The sequence below is a fragment of the Lethenteron reissneri genome, chromosome 7 (assembly GCF_015708825.2).
Source record: "Lethenteron reissneri isolate LAM-NWPU_2019-01 chromosome 7, ASM1570882v1, whole genome shotgun sequence".
Taxonomy (NCBI): domain Eukaryota; kingdom Metazoa; phylum Chordata; class Hyperoartia; order Petromyzontiformes; family Petromyzontidae; genus Lethenteron; species Lethenteron reissneri.
The window spans coordinates 5,229,053-5,249,978 of NC_083785.1; the positions used below are offsets into that span (position 1 = coordinate 5,229,053).

Below are 20,926 nucleotides of genomic sequence, written 5' to 3' on the forward strand. Positions count from 1 at the left end.
CTCGCGCCCCACACAAACGGCCCACGCGCGTCTCCGGGCCACGCGCGTCCCCGCAGCGGCTCGAGGCGCCGCGGCCAATCTCCGGGCTCGACCTCTGGATCGTGAGACGCACGCCCGCATGTTGCTTTAAAATACAGGAGAGAAAAAAGTTCCTCCTTATAATCCAGAGGATCGGGTAACTCTATCCCCAGTGGCGTAGCCGTCAGGCACGCAGGTGGTGCGACTGCACCAGGACCCACGGGTGAGAGGGGCTCAGGCGCCGAGCTGCGGAGAGGGGAGAACGGAACAGGGGGCCCCCCTTCCATTCCTTACACCAGGGCCGACGATGCCAACAATCGCGCGACGCCGCTGCACCGCGCCGCTGCACCACGCCGCTGCACCGCGCCGCTGCACCGCGCCGCTGCACCGCGCCGCTGCACCGCGCCGCTGCACCGCGCCGCACGGCGAGGCGGGGACGCGGACGCGCGGGGAGAACGCAGCAACCGGCCAACTCCATTCTGACGACCCTGATGCGACAACTCGCGTTACAAACTCCACCGAGCCAGCAGCGCGCCGCTCCAGATAAACTATGATGGGATGCCAAACTCGGAAGGCCATCCTTTCTCGACGTCACCCGGCGCGAGCTCCCCACGCGGGCTGGCAGGAGCCCCCCCACCCCCCCCCCACCCGGCTTGGTGGGCGCTCGCTCACAGCCACGCAAACTTCAACAAATAAACCCTTTTCAGGATATTAAATACAAATCAGTGCCGCGTGGGGATTCCCCGGAGCGTGGCTCGAGCGGGCTCGGCGGTCGCGCCGCCAACCCCCCCAGCACCTCCGGTCTCTCCGCGGCGCCAGCGGCGCCAGCGGAGCCGCGAGCGACGGTCACTCCGACATGCAGCCACTCTCGCTCTCGTCCAGCAGCGCCGGCCTGTCCCTCGCGCTCCTGCCGAGGAGGACGGCGCCGCCGTTGTCGAGCGTGCCCGCGGGGGGGAAGTGTTTGCGGTCGCCCTCCAGACCGCTGGCGCTGCCGTGGTTTGCGAAGAAGTCTCCTCCGACCCCTTCCTCGCCCAGCCCGGGCGCCGGTTCCTCCTCCTCCTCCTCGCCATTGCCGATTTCCTCGCCCTTGACGACGAACGCCGCAAAGTCCTCGCCGGCGCCGACTGGCGCGCCCCCCCCCGCGCCCCCCCTCGCATACGGGCGCCAACCCCGTTCGTCGGCGCGGGCGCCACACGGTGACTGCGCCGCCGCCAGCGCCGCCGCCTCCCGGCACCGCTCCGGCACGCCAGGGGGGGGACGGTGGTGCGGCGGCTGCTGCGCGCGTGAGCGCAGGTGGCGGGCGCGCAGGCGCTGCTCGCGGAAGAAGGCCGTGACGGTGGCGCGCGGCAGCCCCAGCTGCGCGGCCAGCGTGTGCACGGCCTCCGTGTCCGGGTAGGGCCCCACGTCCTGCACGAAGCTCTGCAGGATCGCCAGCGCCTCGCCCGCGATCCCCGTCGCCGCCGCCGCCTCCCCGGGCTCGGCGTCCGGGCGAGCCTCCTCGCTCGGGGGGGCGGCCGCGGTGGCGGAGGTCGGCAGGGACGACGATGCCGACGACGAGGACGAGGAGGAGCACGAGGAGGCGGGAGGCAGGGAGGTCGGCGAAGAGGAGGAAGAGTCGAGGCCGGCCGTCGCTGGTTTCGAGGACAGAACCTGGTTGACGGCCTGCTGCTGGGGAGACACGCGCCCCCATGCGATGCCACACGCGGTGCCACGTGGAGGCAGTTGCCGCCCCCTCCCGTACATGTTCCCGATGTGCATCGCAGACCATTCTGAAGAGTTTCCACGAGTGTGGCGTTGTAAATAATTAATTTGCGATATGCACGTTTCATTGTAAATTAATGGAACGTTGTAATTTGAGTGGTGAGGAGCTGCCACATTGATGTAATGGTACCACAGCACTGGAGCGGCAACCCGGAGGTCGCCAGTTCGATTCCATCTCCTGGAGCGGCAGCTGAAACAATGTGGCGAGTTTCCTCAATCCGACCACCCGCCTCCAGCAGCCAGTAGTGTACACGAACACTCCACCACCACCACCACTGTTAAGGCCTTGTGCGGTGCGGTAAAGTGTGGGTACGGCCACTTCTTGCAACAGGTCTGGTCAGCGTGGAAGAGAAGACCAAGGACCCTGCAGAGGGGATTTCGAGAGCTCCCTCGAGTGGAGGCCCTTCCGCCAGCAGTGGAGTGAGCCCTTGCAGGCCTGCGCCTTTACCCTTTAACGATCTTAAATTATTATCTGTAAATCGTACTTTCATTAAGGCGCCACCGCGGCCAATCATGCCAATGCCGAATAATGCCAAATCACTCAACTGAGATCCCACGTGACAGCAGCAACCTCAGCCTTGGCAGGATCCTCCTGGGGATGCTTTCCCGGCCACGTCACAAACGAACTCCACGCGGTTGCCCCGACGTTCGCGAGCGCCCACCTGGATGGAGGCGTCGAGCGAGACGGAGGGGCCCATCTGGGCGCCGCCGCCGCCGCCAGCGCCGCACGGCTGGCTCTGCTGCACGGGCTGGCACGCGTGCCGCAGGTGCAGGTGGTTGGCGGGGAGCCCCGCCTGCTGCTGGTGGTGGTGGTGCTGGAGGTGCTGCTGGTGGTGCAGGTGCAGCGGCGGGTGGTGGTGGTGGTGGTGGTGCGGGTGGAGGTGGGGGTGCGGCTGGTGGTGCGGCGGCGCCGGCACCCCCATCTCCTCCTGGTAAGCGGCGTCCCGCTCGGCGCGAGGCAGTGCCAGGAAGCGCTGGATGGTGCCCAGGTTCTCCCAGAGCGTCCGGTTCTCCAGCGTCGGGGTCTCCTTCCAGCGCAGCAGCTCGCACAGCCAGCCCTGATGCACACGCGGCACACGGACGAGGGAGCGGGCGGGTGGGCGAGCGAGCGGATGGTTGGTTGAACGAGTGCATGAGCAAGCGAATGAGCGAGCGGTTTACTGGGCGAGTAGTGTAAGTGCGAGAGCTCAGTTCACGATTAGGATCACAGCCGGTGCCGAGTAGGGCCACAGTTGTGGGGTCATTCGTCTCCACGGCCGCCAGCGAGTGGCAGAAGAGGCCTCGGCCCTGGGGAACGAAGCGTTCTCCTCTCACCGGCGGCACCGCAGGCGTCACGCAGACGTCACGTGTGGCGCTTAGCTGAGGGAGGGGCCTCGACGCTCACCGGCTGCCCCCCCCAACTCCCCCAATGTCCCAGCATAAACGAGTTTTGTTCCGCAGTGGTACCCCCCACACTGCGATCCCCGCTCTCTCTCTCTCTCAGCTGCTCCCGGCTCGCACTGCTGACCCCGAGATACAAATTAAACCGGCCCCTCGTGGGAGACGCAGCAGAACCCATGATCCCCGTATGCTGACATTTCGGCTTGGGTATTAACCTTTACACTAAATAGGATTAAACACCGATACAATAAATGCGTACGAAATAACCGTAAACAACAACAACACAACGCAACGTGCGCGTCGCTTGGGGGCCCATCGGATAGGCGATGACATCCGAGATGTGTCCAGACGCTCGATCCAAATCACAGCCTCGCACCGACCCATCATCCGCCCCGGGTCGATAAAGCCAGGACCGCCGTGTTGTACATCAGCGGTGATTCGTGACAACAAATAGGCACACCTCGGCCTTTATTTTCATAAATGACCACAGCACTGTGTTCATGAGCATTCATATTCCCGGCCACTTCACTTGTGTTCGTATCCACAGTGGTTGGCCCTACGGAGATACTCGCCACTGCCATAGGAACGTGGCATTTCCACCACTAGCTCAGGGCTGCCAGAGGTGACCACCGCGCACAGCGGGGAGAATACCCAGCGGCTTCGTCCGGCTTTTCCCGGCGTGGCCGAGAGCGACGAGCAAGCAAGCGGCAGCCAGGGGAGGAGGGGAGGCAGCCCAGAGGACGCCCACCGCAGAGCGCGCTGCCCGTGGCTGCTGCTGCTGCTACTGCTGCTGCTACTGCTGCTGCTACTGCTGCTGCTACTGCTGCTGCTACTGCTGCTGCTGCGACTGATGGCGGCGAGGACGGCGGTGAGGATGGCGGTGAGGATGGCGGTGAGGATGGCGTCTGCCTCACCTGGCTCTTCATGACGGCCACCTTGGCGAAGAGCGCCTGGGAGACCTTGGCACGCTTCATCTCCTGCTGGATCTCGTCGTAGATGGCGGCGGTCACGGCCCCCCCGGCGCCACCGGCGCCGCCGCAGCCACCGCCGCCCTCCTCCGCCTTCAGCGGCGGCTCCGGGGCTCGCGCCTGCGACACGAGACCACGACCGCGACGGAGATCACGAGACGGAATAAACCAGAAACTATACCAGCCAGTGGGACTTCATCTCATCGCTGGTGAAGTGAATTGTCGCGTGCCCAGCGCCTACCGCTCGAGCGTGTTGCTCATCGGTCCACACGCCCCTCGTGTACGCGTCTATCTGCACATCCACGCGCGTTTTTATCCACGCGCGCGTGAATCCGTCCGCGTGTGCGTGCGCCGCCCGCGTGCCCCGCCGCCCGCTGCTCGCCTGCGGAGAGTAGGCCCGTCCCTGCCACGCGGCGGCCGCGGCCGAGGCGTAGGCCGGCGGCGGCGGCGGCGCCGTCAGGGTCACGGCGCCGCCCCCGCAGGCCCCCCCGGCGGCGCCGGCGCGCTCGCGCTCGCGCAGGTAGAGCAGGTCGCGGTCCGCCTCGCCCAGGTCCAGGAAGCCCTGCATGGCGCGCAGGTTCACCAGCAGCGACTGCGACGCGGTGCCCGGCTCCTCCTCCTTGCGCAGGATCTCCGACAGCAGGCCCTGGCGCGGCGGGGAGGGAGGCAGGGGAGCGGGGACGGGCGCCGCCACCGGCGGCAAACCGTCGACCCGGCAACGAGACGCCGCGGGTGAGGGGAAGGAGTTCCAGGCGCACGACGCTTGCACGGACTCCTCGGCAACTCTCGAACGTTCCCGTGCTCCGATGCGGTCGAACCCAAACGGCGCCACTCGGCGTGTGCGGCACAATGGGCGCAGTCTGCCAGTAGGGGGCAATGTATACTTAGAGCCATCCGTCAATCCACCGCTAGATGAGGGCCTACACGCAGCTCAGGCTGTTGCGGTTATTTGACCATACTTCACCACGCTGGTCAGCGCGGGTTAGGCGCGGGAGCGCAGCGTAGATGTGGGAGCATCGAGGTGCGGCACGATGGATTTCTGCCGCACCCCCCGAGCAATGGCCCGACGTGGGAATACGCAAGGCCCTGGCCGACGACACGAGCGCGATCCTCGCCCACGCGCCCCGCGCATGCGAAACCCCGGGCCGCTCGCGAACGGGCGCGGCCGCCACCCCCGGCCACCCTCACCTGGGTGCGGTTGAAGGCGACGCGCGCGAACACGGCCTGCGACACGCTGGCGCGCTTCAGCTCCTCGCGCACGCGACGGTAGATGTCGGGCCGCACGTCCGTGCCGGGCTCCTGCTTCACGGCGAGGCCCTCGGCGAGCTGCGGGTGCGGCGGCGCCGTCACCTGGCCCACGAACGCCTCGCCGGGAGGTCGCGACCCCCGCTCGCCGGCTATCGCCACCGCCGCCCCGACCATCGCCTGCTGCTGCTGCTGCTGCTGCTGGCCCACGAACCGCGGCGTGCCGAACTGGTGCGCCGTGCCGAACCGCGCCGGCGAGCCGCCCGTGGGCGCCGGCGGCAGCGGGAAGGTGGCGGTGGTGGCCGGGAGTTGCGGGACCGGAGCGGCCGCCTCCGGCTCCGGTAGCCGACTGGGTGCGTGGGTGCCCTGGCTGGGGCCCTTGGCCTCGTCCGGCCCGGGGAGGCAAGGCTCGCTGTCCGAGGGCGCTGTTGGGGGGTGGGGGGGTGGGGGCAGTGGGGGGGGGGGGCAAGGAGTGGACGCTCGGCTTTATAGATACACACACACGCACACGCAGTATATAGATACACACACACACAGTATATAGATACGCACACAGTTTTTAGATACACACACGTGCACTGCCTGCACTCTCGGTCGACGCGCAGGCGCTCACCTTTGAGCGCCTGGCGCTGCTTGTACCACTGGCCAAACTCGTAGCACTTGGTGCTGGAGATGCTGGCGTAGTAGGTACCGTTAATGATGGACGAGATCATGCTCTGCGGCACACGGAGGCGGCACACGGAGGCGGCACACGGAGGCAACGCCATGAGTGAGCAGGGGGGGGAAGAGAAGGCGACAGTCGCCGTCATTCGCCACCAAACAGCACGGCGCTTGTGCCGTGCGAGGTACAATGTCGTGCCTCGTGAAGTCTGTGTGAAGCTCACTGGCAGGAGGGACACACCCAGATGTTACGGGTCAAGTGACCGAGACGACTGGCAGATGCACCACCACCTGTGCGCCCTACCCGCGCCACCTCGCTGCGTTTTAGCCGTCCGGCGCGCTCCTCATTGTTGCGAGCGTCGCTCCTCTGCCCTCCGTTGTTGCTGGAGGTTGACTGCCTCCATCTGCTCAGTATATTCAAGTGCACATAGCCTGGCACTGCCCGGCAGCATTTTTCATGAGCCTCCTCCACAGAGGCCGATATTAACAATGCTCTCTATCATTGTCCCACATCAGCCTACCCCTTCTCTAGGCCACGCCCATTTCGCCCCCTCCATCTGGCCAAACAAATACGCAGATAGCACATTCCCCTAGACGGCCACACAGATTCGCAGGATTCAGATATCACTCGGAATGGTCGTTGACCTCGGTTGGGAATCAAACTCAGGTCGCCGGGTTCGTGTCACGTTCTGCTAACCACTGTGCCACCGCTCCCCACATCTCCCCCTCCCCGCGCACCAACGCACACAGAAACGCAACGTTGCACAGACCACGGAGACACAAGGACACGGAGACGCAGGGACTCAAGGACGCACACGGCACAGACACTGATGGCACGAGCTCATTCTTGCCCGTTGCCCTACCCCCAGCGGTCCGTGCCATTGACATTCCCACCGAAGTTCAAGTCCAGGCGCAAGACCTACGAGCGATTGCCTCGATCTACGAACAAAACGCGGCCAATGTTCCTGCACGGCATCTGTGCACTCGCCTAGCATCTCAATGCCGTAGAAATCCGCATTGCAACTGCGATTGGAAGAGCCTCGCGTTCGACAAGGCGAGGAGGAGGCTGCTCGCTCCGCTCCCCCTCGACTCCCCATCAGGGCGGGCTCGGAGCCAGCAAGCAGCAAGACTGAATAATTCGCAGTGAAGGCTGCACACCTCCGGCGCCAGGTGCAGTGCGCGGCAGCTAATTAAGGACAGAATTCTCCGTTCCGCGTTCCTAGCGCACACCTGGCGTGGGGAGTCACAAATCCCGGGGCAAATAAATCCACGCGGCCTGCGAGCGGCGGTCGCCTGCGGACGGAGTTGGCCCCCGCCCCCCCTCGCCCCTCCCCCCCCCCGCCCCTCCCCGGGTATCTATGTGAGTCTATGGGTCTCTGTGTGAGTCTATGGGTCTCTGTGTGAGTCTATGGGTCTCTGTGTAAGTCTATGGGTCTCTATGTGAGTCTATGGGTCTCTATGTGAGTCTATGGGTCTCTATGTGAGTATGGGTCTCTGTGTGAGTCTATGGGTCTCTGTGTGAGTCTATGGGTCTCTGTGTGAGTCTATGGGTCTCTGTGTGAGTCTATGGGTCTCTGTGTGCGTCTATGGGTCTCTATGTGAGTCTATGGGTCTCTACGTGAATATGGGTCTCTGTGTGAGTCTATGGGTCTCTGTGTGAGTATATGGGTCTCTGTGTGAGTATATGGGTCTCTGTGTGAGTATATGGGTCTCTATGTGAGTCTATGGGTCTCTATGTGAGTCTATGGGTCTCTGTGTGAGTCTATGGGTCTCTACGTGAATATGGGTCTCTGTGTGAGTCTATGGGTCTCTGTGTGAGTCTATGGGTCTCTGTGTGAGTCTATGGGTCTCTGTGTGAGTATGGGTCTCTATGTGAGTCTATGGGTCTCTGTGCTAGAGGAGGCCCCACCCCGTGGGGCGCTGGCAGCTTCCCGACAGCCAGAGGAGGCGGATCCTCATTAACGGGCCTCAGGGGCCCCCCTTGGATACCCCCCCCCCCCCCCCCATCTTAAGGATAGCGCGCTCAGTCGCTTCTGTCACTGCGTGGGTCTCTTTAAACCCGATTGATGCGCATAATATTTTTTTGCATCATTGTTGTAAAACGCTCAGGTGTGCGTGTGCGCTGTGTGGTTGCCCACTCACAGTGGGAGCGCTAGTGTCACGGTTAGCGCGCTGCGCTACCAACCCGGCGACCCGGTTTCCATTCCCGCTCACGGCCAGCAACAATGACGACTACGTGAACTAGTCCTGGGCCTCCACCGAGTCGACTCGGCATTAAAAATGAGTACATGGTGCGCTGTTTAAACCTCAGCACCGGGGAGACAGTCGGTCAAGCGTAGAGTAGGCCACCCATCCCCTCGTGTGCCGTGCCAGCCTTCATAGGAGCTGCTCGCCTACAGCACTTGCCCCAACAGTCTACTAATGCTATACGGGGGATCTTTATCTTTTCCCACTCACGATATCTGTGAGCTCTCTTTGACCCCGAGTAAGAAAGAGGTTCCCCAGCCCTGGAATATTTCAAGTGGCTCAGCGGTCGAGCGAGCGGCTCGCAATCGCAAGGTTGCGAGTTCAATCCCTGGTTGGGGGTTGACTTCTGGCTTGCGAACATGACCACTTTGTGTGGAAGGTAACGGTGGGTGTCCCATGGGCAGTGGGTGTCCCATGGGCAGGCTTCCCTCCCACCAGAGCGATGGGGAATTTCCACCACCAGGGCTGTGAACGGGAGATGAGCAGTCCCAATTGCCACGTGAGCGGCAACTCTCTCAGACTTTTTATCCGAGGAGTGAAAACGAGACCGATGACGGCGGGTGGAGCGACAGAGAGCCACGGCGGAACGTTCACAGTGGAAGCCGGGAGCCTCGCTCGTCTCCCCGAGTCACCGCCACAAGGAGACAAGGCGGAGTCACGCATTTATCAATTATTGATAATGAAATGAAGCAGATTATTTCACGTGAACACGACTCTTTCCCTGTGATAATTCTTCCCAGCAAAGCGGCGCGAAACCAGATTAACCTAGCGACCCAACATCAAAGACAGAGACAAAGATCCCCCAGATAGCCTCAACAGTCTGTTGAGGCAAGTGCTATTAGCGAGCAACCTTTGAAGACCGGACCGGCACACCAGGGGATGGGTGGCCAGCACCACGCCCGCCCGCCTTTGTTTTCCCAGTGGCGATGTTTGCACATCGCACCAGGTCCTCATTTGAGGCCGAGTCAACCTAGGAGAGGCCCAGGACCAATTCAGATAATCGTCACTGGTGTTGACCGTGCGCGGGAACCGAACTCGGGTCGCTGACCGTTGCACTACCGCTCTCCACCCCCCATCACCACCACCCCTACCATCACCACTTCCACCACATACAATATAAATACACACAGGTGACACACCTCATTCACATACTTGTCCCTCCACGTACAAATATGTTTACACTTCCCATCAGCCACGCGGCTACTCAGGAGTGATCTCTTTCAGCAGCATTGCTTTACTACCCTCCCCTAGGTCGATCCAGCCTTAAATGAGTACCTGGTGCGGTGTCTAAACATCACAACTGGAGAAACAAAGGCGGTCGGACGCAATCCCGGCCACACCACCCCTCGCGTGCCACGTTGGCCTCCGCAGCAGCTCGCTAACAGCCCTTGCCCCGGCAGTCCGTTGAGGCTACCCGGGGGATCTTTGTGCGTGCGTTTCGCGTCGCGAGCACCTGGGAGAGCGGACACTCCTTGGCCAGGGCGCTCTGGTTGGAGTCCCGCAGCAGCCGCTGCAGGGCGCAGCGCACGTTGGTGTGGGTCCACTGGCCCGGGGGGAGGTCCTCCAGCCCCGGGCAGCTGTCGCCAAGGCAACCGCATCACCGCCATCATCGGTGCCGTCGCCGCACCAGCACCAGCACCAGCGGCAACACCGTGAGCACAGGCGCCTCCGATTAGCACGGTCGGTTACGTATGGCGCGCGAGAAGTTCGACGACATCGCTGCACACACCATCGTTGCAAACCTCACCACGACCATTACCGGTGCGGCGGCCGCGGCATCACTACGGCAAACACGAGCGATCACGGGCTGTGATCGCATCTCACGCGCGGCTAATTCACAAACGATGCAGCTCTGCATCTCCGCTTCAGGTTACACACACGCCACACACAAACACCACACGCACGCTAACCGCCAACCGCACAATCGCAAATCACAACCACGCCCGACCGCACACCGTAACCACTCACCCACACGCACAACGGTGCGCCCCGATCGCTCGCAACCACCCGACACAAGCACCCAACACAACCACCCAACACAAGCACCCAACGCAACCATCCCACGCAACCATCCCACACAAGCACCCAACACACGCACCCACCACAAGCACCCAACACAAGCACCCAACACAACCATCCCACACAAGCACCCAACACAACCATGCCACACAACCATCCCACACAAGCACCCAACACAAGCACCCAACACAAGCAAGCGCCCGGACGACGGCGCCCCGCGCGAGCCCCACCAGTGCAGGCGAATGTAGAGCGTGAGGACGTGGAAGACGTCGTGCAGCAGCTCCCCCACGGTGGCCTCGGCAGCGTCGCTCACGCAGCCCAGGGGCAGCGGCTTCCACACCCCCACCCTCAGCTGCCCTGCACCGCCACGGCGAGAGGGGGGGGGGTGTTAACGAGGAGGAGGAGGGCGGCAGCGTGGGCGCCGTGTCGTCGTCGTCGTCCGTCGTCGTCACCGTCGTCGTCACCGTTATCGTCGTAGCCTCGGTCGTCTTGCCACGATCTCCCTAAACATCGCCGTGCCGGCGTCCACAGACGCCGCTCCGCGCCGACGGCACTCGCCCCGAACGGCACGTCGCGGCTACGGGGGATCTTTGTCCTTCGGGGTGTGGGGGGGGGGGGGGAGGATCAGGACGGGCAGAGGGCACCCCCCCCCCCCGCTCACCGGAGGCGTGGGTGGCCGTGGAGGGCGAGTAGCCCAGGGCGAGGAGCGCCGCCTCGGGCAGCCGAGCGAAGGGCGCCTCGCGGGGCACCAGCGCAAACTCCACGTGCTCGCCGGGGCCTGGGCCCTCGGCTCCCAGCGCCCACTCGCCCCGCTCCACCACGCACAGCAACGGCAGCGTGCGGCCTGCGGGGTCCAGGGTGGGGGGAGACCCGGGGTGAACCGCGAAGGGCGAGGGGCGCAGGGCGAGGGGGGAAGAGGGAGACGGGGATGGGAAGGGAGGCACGGCGTGCGACGGTGCGGGTGCGGGACCATTACTCGAGCTCCCGCGGGGAGCCGCGGCCAGGGGCGGCCCCAGGGGCGGCCACCCGCCGCCCACGTCCTCCGCGCGGGGCGTCCCCTTGCAGGGACGGCGGCGGTTCGCGGTCTCCGTCGGGGCCGACGAGGCGAGACCCCGGACTCCGGGGCGGGGGGCTGGGCCTGCTCATGCTGCTGCAGGCGGGGGCACGGAGAGAGGCGCTGATCAATATCGAGACGTCACCGCGGCCCCAGCGGTCGATGCCGCCGCCGCCGCCGCCGCCGCGCCTCCTCGCTGCCAACGCTCTCTCCACTCCGCCAGATGCCGCCGCGGCTGCTCGCGCAGAAGACACGCGACGCCCTCCGAGACCTGTGCCGAGAGCCGAGAGCCTCCTCCGCGTGGTCACCAGACGCGCGGAGACCTCTCCTCCGATGCCGGTCTCGGCAATGGGCCCCCCGCCACGCTCGGCCAGCGCTGCCAACTCACGCTGGCGCAGAGGCGCCAGGCGAAGCTGGGCAAGTCGCCCGACGTCGCACAATGTAACAATCGTGATGTGACAGCGCTCTGTCAATCCACTGCTGGATGAAGGCCTCCCTACGCCATGTCGGTAGTAGGGGTTGTATGACCATACTTCACCACACTGGTTGGTGCGGGGTTGAGATATCGCTCGCTGCAGGTGAACTGTGGCTGGGAACAACTTGTATAGGCCAGGCTCGTGGTGCAGTGCGCCAACCACGATGCCACCACTCCACGCAGTTTAACAGCCCAGACAGTAAACCGGAATGCAGCATCCAGCGCTCATAAATACGCATCTCCTCGTGCCAGGATTGTAGGCGACACACTCAGCATATTCGTCAAGAACACTGCCCGGAGAGGAAACCAGATCCCTATAAACTAAGAGACGTTTCAGGCAATGGCCCTTCTTCATAGCAGAGTCGCGATATTTGTCTCTCGTCGTGAAACGCAACGCGGCCACCCAACTCGAGCAGCGGAGTTCGCTGAGTCACAGAGGCGCGATGACGACCCGGCGAGCAGGAGAGAGAAGCGGACAGGAGACCCCCGAGGGGAGCGAGTTGAGGACGAGACGTAGAAGCGAGAGGGAAATGCATTCACTTTGTAGCCGCTACAATTTGATTCGAGCTGGCATTTTGGTTCACCTCTAATGTGTTAATGACTGCGAGGTCTCCGTGAGCTATTTGGGGCCCATGCACTTTTGCTTCGTTGGCTCATGCGGAGCTCCGTCCGCCCGCGTGTGTGGACGCGGGGCCATGTGGGTTCACTCGAGGGGGGGGTTCACTTTGGGTGTCACAAATCGCAGTTTAAATTTGCCCGCAAAGCTCTGCGGTGATGACGGCACGCCGCGGAGCGTGGGAACTGGGCAGGAAAAGTCGGTGGCGGTGGTGGTGGTGGTGGTAGTTGTGGTGGTGGTGGTGGTTGTGGTGGTCACAGTGATGGCCAGCAGAGATCATATTCATCCGGAGTCATCCAGGGCTGAGCTCTGGAAACTGTCCCTGCCTCCACTACCCTGTTGTTGCTGGTTGTGAGATTTGGGGAATTATGGAGGGGGTGGCCTGGAATAGATGTTCACTCCTCGCCTGGTATACAGGAGGTCGTGGGTTTGATCCCGAGCCAGACGCCTGAGCTGGATATTTGGAGCTTGCGTGTCTCTCTCACCGCGGTCGCGTGGATTTGTCTCCGGGTCCTCCGGTGTTTCCCTCCACATTTGTAAACATGCGTGTCGAGGATTTGTCTGCTATACATTTCCACGTGAGGACAAGCCACTTCGTTGAGCTATCATGTGGCCAGGTCGCTTCTGAAAAAGGGCTGTAACTCTCAGTGGGCCTTACCTGGTAAGATATAGTAGTTTAAAACGTTTAGTGAATAACCATACGCATATATTCTACGAGAATTGGAAGCGCTGTGTAATGAAGGGGCGGTCATGGGTTAATGGGTTAATTGGGAGGGGGGAGGAGCCCGGGCTGAGCCTCCACGTGTGGGCGTGGCTTGCGGACAGGTGGGCGAGACGAGAGGTGAACGGCAGGAATCGAACTCAGGTCCGTCGGGTTCGTGTGCGAACCACTGCACAACGGCTCCCCCACACAACAACAACAACATTCGCCACTAAGTTGTGGTGAAGTCACCACGGCGCTTGTGCCAGGCTACGTGCACTTTGAAGACACGTGAAGTGTCGCTGGCAGGAGGTTCCGCACGAACACACACACGCGCACCTGCATACATACCCTGAGACAATTTTACAGATACACCTACAGGAACACCTCAAGGGACTGCGTTTAAGATGACAATCGCGGTTAAGAGGACGGTGGCGGTTAAGCACGGCATGCTCCCTCCGTGGCGGCAGTTCAACAGTCACCGTGGTGGACGAACAGGACAAACCACTGCCCCCCACCTCACAAAAGTTCACAAGACCACGTGTTATGTTTACAGGGTTCCGTTTTGGGCGATGCATGGGCGTGCCGGCACTCTCGTGGAAGTGCCTTACGTCGATGGAGGGAGCGGAGGGTGCGCTACGCGGGTGGTAGAGACCCCACCCCTTCTCATTTCCCACATCCATCAATCGATGACTCCACACGTCAATCACTCCCTCCATCATCCCCCATCTTCATCCATCCCGAGATCCCTCCTTCAATCTCTACATCTATTCCTCTCGCCCTCCCTCCGCCCGTCCTCACTTCCTCATCCACCAGTCACTCCATCCCTCTCATCCACCCACCAGTCACTCCATCCCTCTCCCACCCACCAGTCACTCCATCGCTCTCCCCACCCACCAGTCACTCCATCGCTCTCCCACCCACCAGTCACTCCATCGCTCTCCCCACCCACCAGTCACTCCATACCTCTCCCCACCAGTCACTCCATCCCTCTCCCCACCAATCACTCCACCCCTCTCCCACCCACCAGTCACTCCATCCCTCTCCCCACCAGTCACTCCATCGCTCTCCCCACCCACCAATCACTCCATCCCTCTCCCCACCAATCACTCCATCCCTCTCCCCACCCACCAATCACTCCATCCCTCTCCCCACCAATCACTCCATTCCTCTCCCCACCCACCAATCACTCCATTCCTCTCCCCACCAGTCACTCCACCCCTCTCCCACCCACCAGTCACTCCATCCCTCTCCCCACCAGTCACTCCATCGCTCTCCCCACCCACCAGTCACTCCATCCCTCTCCCCACCAGTCACTCCATCGCTCTCCCCACCCACCAATCACTCCATCCCTCTCCCCACCAGTCACTCCATCCCTCTCCCCACCCACCAATCACTCCATCCCTCTCCCCACCAATCACTCCATCCCTCTCCCCACCCACCAATCACTCCATCCCTCTCCCCACCAATCACTCCATTCCTCTCCCCACCCACCAATCACTCCATCCCTCTCCCCACCAGTCACTCCATCCCTCTCCCCACCCACCAATCACTCCATTCCTCTCCCCACCAATCACTCCATCCCTCTCATCACCAATCAATCACTCCATCCCTCTCCCCACCCACCAATCACTCCATCCCTCTCCCCACCAGTCACTCCATCCCTCTCCCCACCCACCAATCACTCCATTCCTCTCCCCACCAATCACTCCATCCCTCTCATCACCAATCAATCCATCCCTCTCCCCACCCACCAATCACTCCATTCCTCTCCCCACCAATCACTCCATCCCTCTCATCACCAATCAATCACTCCATCCCTCTCCCCACCCACCAATCACTCCATCCCTCTCCCCACCAATCAATCACTCCATCCCTCTCCCCACCAATCACTCCATCCCTCTCCCCACCAATCACTCCATCCCTCTCCCCACCCACCAATCACTCCATCCCTCTCCCCACCAATCAATCACTCCATCCCTCTCCCCACCCACCAATCACTCCATCCCTCTCCCCACCAATCAATCACTCCATCCCTCTCCCCACCAATCACTCCATCCCTCTCCCCACCAATCACTCCATCCCTCTCCCCACCCACCAATCACTCCATCCCTCTCCCCACCAATCACTCCATCCCTCTCCCCACCCACCAGTCACTCCATCCCTCTCCTCCACCCACCAATCACTCCATCCCTCTCCCCACCAATCACTCCATCCCTCTCCCCACCAATCACTCCATCCCTCTCCCCACCAGTCACTCCATCCCTCTCCCCACCCACCAGTCACTCCATCCCTCTCCCCACCAGTCACTCCATCCCTCTCCCCACCCACCAGTCACTCCACCCCTCTCCCCACCAGTCACTCCATCCCTCTCCCCACCCACCAATCACTCCACCCCTCTCCCCACCAGTCACTCCATCCCTCTCCCCACCCACCAATCACTCCATCCCTCTCCCCACCCACCAGTCACTCCATCCCTCTCCCCACCAATCACTCCATTCCTCTCCCCACCAATCACTCCATCCCTCTCCCCATCCATCAATCACTCCATCCATCCATTCCGTCATTCCATCCCAGCCTCTCTTCCCTCCTCCCTCTAACCACGCGCCCGTCGCCCTCTCTGTCCATCGCTGCCGCTTGCGACTGTCTCCATCAACGCGGGACAGTGACAGCCACGGAGGGCTTCCCTCACCATCACTCTCAGGCTGCTGCACCATCACCGCAACCATCACCAACATCGTCACCAACATCGTCACACCTCGCAGGCGGACAGCCCCACCACCCGCCCCCGAACTCCAGATCCAAACAAAGCGCGCGGGTTGGTGGTAGTGGTGGGGGTGGTGATGTGGGGTGGTGGTGTGGTGGTGGTAGTGGTGGGGGTGGTAGTGTGGGGTGGTGGTGTGGGGGTGGTGGTGGTAGTGGTGGGGGTGGTAGTGTGGGGTGGTGGTGTGGGGTGGTGGTGTGGGGTGGTGGTGTGGTGGTGGTAGTGGTGGGGGTGGTGGTGTGGTGGGGGTGGTGGTGGTAGTGGTGGGGGTAGTGGTGGTGTTGTGGTGGTAGTGTGGGGTGGTGGTGGGTGGTCCCCGTTATCTCACCTGCTCCAGGCGGAGGGGGGGGCGATGTCGCCAGCGAGGTGGTATCGCGAGGTAGCATCGAGCCGACGCTGCTGCTGGTGGTGCTGCTGGTGGTGGTGCTGGTGGTGGTGTTGCTGGCGGTGCTGGTGGCGCTGTTGGTGCTTATGGTGATGGTGGTGGTGCTGGTGGTGCTGATGGTGGTGGTGCTGCTGGTGGTGGTGCTGGTGCTGGCGGTGCTGATGGTGGTGGTGATGGAGAGTGAAGGCGGCAGCAGCAGCAGCCGCCGCCTGCCGCTGCTCTCGAGGCTGCAGTGCCTCGCGGGCGCGGCCAGACACGGGGAGCAGCGGCGCCTGGAGTCGTCACGCGATCTCCCCGCCCCGTGCATCATCATCACCACCACAGCAGCAGCAGCAGCGCCTCGCACGCAGCCCCCACCCCCTCCCTTCCCCTCCCACACCCCACAGCCCTCACCCATCCTCGCAGCCAGAGCCAGCGTCCCCCTCTTCTCTTTTCCCGGCGATGGGGATTGGTGGCGTCTGCCGCGTGTAATTGCTGCTCGAGCAATTATGTCGATGGGCGGGCTTGCCTGGTAGGGGGTGAGGGGCTCTGGAAGAGGGCGGGTGAGTTGGTGAGTGGGTTGGTGAGTGGGGTGGAGAGTGGCTGGCTGAGTTGGTGAGTGGGGTGGAGAGTTGGTGAGTGGGGTTGAGAGTTGGTGAGTGGGGTGGTGAGTGGCTGGGTGAGTTGGTGAGTGGCTGGCTGAGTTAGTGAGTGGGGTGGAGAGTTGGTGAGTTGGTGAGTGGGGTGGAGAGTGGCCGGGTGAGTTGGTGAGTGAGTTGGTGAGTGGCTGGCTGAGTTGGTGAGTGAGTTGGTGAGTGGCTGGGTGCATTGGTGAGTGGGGTGGAGAGTGGCTGGGTGAGTTGGTGAGTGAGTTGGTGAGTGGCGGGTGAGTTGGTGAGTGGCTGGTTGAGTTGGTGAGTGGGGTGGAGAGTGGCTGGCTGAGTTGGTGAGTGGGATTGGTGAGTGGCTGGCTGAGTTGGTGAGTGAGTTGGTGAGTGGTGGGTGAGTTGGTGAGTGGGGTGGAGAGTGGCTGGCTGAGTTGGTGAGTGGGGTGGAGTGGTGGGTGAGTTGGTGAGTGGGGTGGAGAGTTGGTGAGTGGGGTGAAGAGTGGCTGGGTGAGTTGGTGAGTGGCTGGGTGAGTTGGTGAGTGGGGTGGAGAGTGGCTGGCTGAGTTGGTGAGTGGGGTGGAGAGTTGGTGAGTTGGGTGGAGAGTTGGTGAGTGGGGTGGAGAGTTGGTGAGTGGGGTGAAGAGTGGTTGGGTGAGTTGGTGAGTGGCTGGGTGAGTTGGTGAGTGGCTGGGTGAGTTGGTGAATGGCTGGGTGAGTTGGTGAATGGGGTGAAGAGTGGCTGGGTGAGAGGTTGAGTGGGTGAGGGCGTTGGCGATGGTGGGAGGGTGGCGATAATTATGATGGAGGTTAGGCAAGAGAAGGGGGGGGGTCATGATGCGGGTAAGATCAATGATGATGATGGAGGTGAGGCAAGAGAGGGGAGGGTGGTGATGCGGGTAAGATACGGATGATGGTGGTGATGCGGGTAAGATACGGATGATGGTGGTTGGTGGTGGTGGCGAGGGAGGGTGGTGATGCGGGTAAGATACGGATGATGATGATGGTGGTGGTTGGTGGTGGCGAGGGAGGGTGGTGATGCGGGTATGATACGGATGATGATGATGGTGGTGGTTGGTGGTGGCGAGGGAGGGTGGTGATGCGGGTATGATACGGATGATGATGATGATGGTGGTGGTTGGTGGTGGCGAGGGAGGGTGGTGATGCGGGTACGATACGGATGATGATGATGATGGTGGTGGTTGGTGGTGGCGAGGGAGGGTGGTGATGCGGGTACGATACGGATGATGATGATGATGATGGTGGTGGTTGGTGGTGGCGAGGGAGGGTGGTGATGCGGGTACGATACGGATGATGATGATGATGGTGGTGGTTGGTGGTGGCGAGGGAGGGTGGTGATGCGGGTATGATACGGATGATGATGATGATGGTGGTGGTTGGTGGTGGCGAGGGAGGGTGGTGATGTGCCCGCGACAGATGCCTGGCGTCAGCACTGCCTTATTATCCGGATTACAGCGCCATAAATCACGATTCAAGGCGGTAATTATCGGTTTCGTGCTTTTTTTCTCTCGTGCCATTTTCTGTTTTTGACTTCATACACACACAGACACAATCCGTAATGAGGGCTAAAGTGTCCTGGGCTGGCGAGAGTTCCCACACTCACCCCCACTCACCCCCACTCGCCCTCCACCCGCACTCATCCCACTCACCCTCCACCCGCACTCATCCCACTCACCCTCCACTCAACCTCCACTCAACCTATTACTCACCACTCACCCTCCACTTAACACTGCCGCCTCATTCACCCGCAATTACATTCACCCCATTCACTCGCTCACCACTCACTCCAGAGTCTCACCTACCCACTCACCCACACACAAAAGCCAAAGAGCCCCCCGTGCAGCCTTTATAGACTGTTGGGGCGAGTGCTGTGAGAGAGCGATTATTGAAGGCCAGCACAGTGCACAAGGGGTGATGCGGCTGGAACGCCAGGCCACCTTTTGTCTCCCCACTGTACAAGGTACACATTTAAATCCGAGTGGACACGCTCACAGACATACAACAGCCGCCATACCACACAAGGTGTGACCTCACCCCAGCGCGTGTGCCAGGCTAGGTGCGTTTTGTGGCCGTCACGTGAATCCGCACTTCGGAAGGCTCTTTGACATGAGATTACGGGGACAGACCGAGGTGCCATGGGGTGACCGAGTTGACCGGCTGATGTACCACCACCACTACCACCACCACTACTGCCAGCTGTGTCCCCCGACCACGTGGACAGGCACGCGCCACGGAGACGTTGCATCGCAAGGCGGCGAGGAATGGTGACGGATTGGGGGCGCTTTCACCCAGCAGTGGATAGAGCACGGCGGCGGCTGCTGCTGCTGTTGCTGATGACGCCACAGTCGGCAAGGCGCCCGTGATGGAGAATGAGCCAGCAGCCACGCGCGGGGACTTCTCATCCTGCTGCTGCTGCCAGCAGGGCTGGAGGCGCCGATATGTTCGCGAGGACATCATCAACAACATCAACGTCGTCGTCGCCACCGAGCTGCGACGTCGAGCGGCATCTGCGGCGGTGGCGACACCTCGCGCCTCTTCGCGCCTACGTCGCCCGGGGGGACGCCTCCGCCGATCTCACCAGAGCCCTGGGGCAACACCACCACCATCAGCGGCGGTGGTGGCGGCGGCGGTGGCGCGGGGCCGACCTCGGGGCAGGGCGCGGCTGCCGTGGACGCGTGGCCACCACTGCCCGGGGCCCGGCCCGGCGCGCTCCGGGCCGTGGACGGGTGGCCACCACGGCCCGGGGCCCGGCCCGGCGTGCTCCGGGTCCCAGCCTCGTGGGGACCGCTGCGCTGCGTGTTAGATTGCACTGTGTGATTGTTACAATCTAATGTGAGCGTACGACGGAGGCACACGCACGCACACAAATGCAGACGCAAGCAAGCAAGTAGTTCATATTCTTAGGTTTTTTCGGTAAAGTCACGGAAGCTTGTGTTGCCTCCGAAACGTCGTGATTTTTTTTTTTACTTTTATTAATTTTAATGTTTTACCTACGTGACTTTACCGAAAAAACCTAAGAATATGAATCCTTGCAGTCACGAAAGCTTCAAATCTAGAAGCAAGTAGTTAGTGAAGGTGCTACTGGCGAGTATTCAGGCCGGCACGGCGTCACGAAAGGGATGGTGTGGCCAGAACTACAGCCCGGCCGCCTTTCTCTCCCCAGCGCTGAAGTCCGCAGTCCCAACCACAGCACCGGTCCAAGACCGAAGCCTGCGAATCCCAAGGGACGGTGACTCCGAGGCGTAGACATCGCACGCAAGGCGGCTGGGCGACGCCTACTCGGAGAAGACCCCAACTCGGAGAGGACCCCAACTCGGAGAAGACCCCAACTCGGAGAGGACCCCAACTCGAACGGTGCACGAGGTGGGCAGCGTTGCCTGTGCGACAGCTCTCCGCCTTGTCCACACCACCAACTCGATAGAACTTCATTTGTGGCCATTTTGTCATGAAGACCACTAACCTAAAGAGCTGAGAAGTTGCGGTCATTCCCACAACAGGAAGCGGTGAAACAGACACGACTGTAGACCGGCTTCGTCTCCATGAGGACTCGTCAATGAGCACAGACATCAATGTCGCTGTCGCCATCAGCCTGTGTAAGCCACGCCTTACCTGCAGAGGGCTTGTATGTACGTATGTTAAACTTCTTTAGCGCCGTACGTAACCAACCGTGATCATCGGAGGTGCGGGGAAGGACAAAAACTAACCCGGACTATGGGGACCCCACTGGAACTCGCCTGCAGGGATCAATGATTCGAATCCGGGTTTTTTCGGCAGTTACGGATTTTTAACCAAAAGTACAAATTCCTTGGCCAGCGCGAAACGAGCGGGAATTGTCACCAAAGTTGACCTCGTGAACTCGGCGTGCCAGCGTCTCACAAAACAGCGCAGCCCTCAGGCCCCCACGTGGCGTCTCGTGCTCCCTCCACGCCTCCGCACCGAGTGAACTCCGATGGCATCGCCGAGTGAACTCTGTGGCGGCGATGCGACGTCTGTACGATCGAGTACCACCTGGCCGTGAACTAAAAGAGG

General features: G+C 61.8%; 1 protein-coding gene across 1 annotated transcript; it reads right to left on the minus strand.

The window, feature by feature from the left end:
- Positions 1-735: 735 nt before the first annotated feature.
- Positions 736-15,771, minus strand: LOC133358813 (DNA-binding protein SATB2-like). Its single transcript, XM_061577264.1, is given in 12 exon segments — positions 736-1,686; positions 2,442-2,837; positions 4,074-4,247; positions 4,510-4,773; positions 5,316-5,797; positions 5,986-6,088; positions 9,733-9,856; positions 10,529-10,655; positions 10,960-11,142; positions 11,275-11,365; positions 11,367-11,765; positions 15,745-15,771. Coding segments are annotated over 12 exon segments (3,192 nt in total). The 3' UTR covers positions 736-864.
- Positions 15,772-20,926: the final 5,155 nt, after the last annotated feature.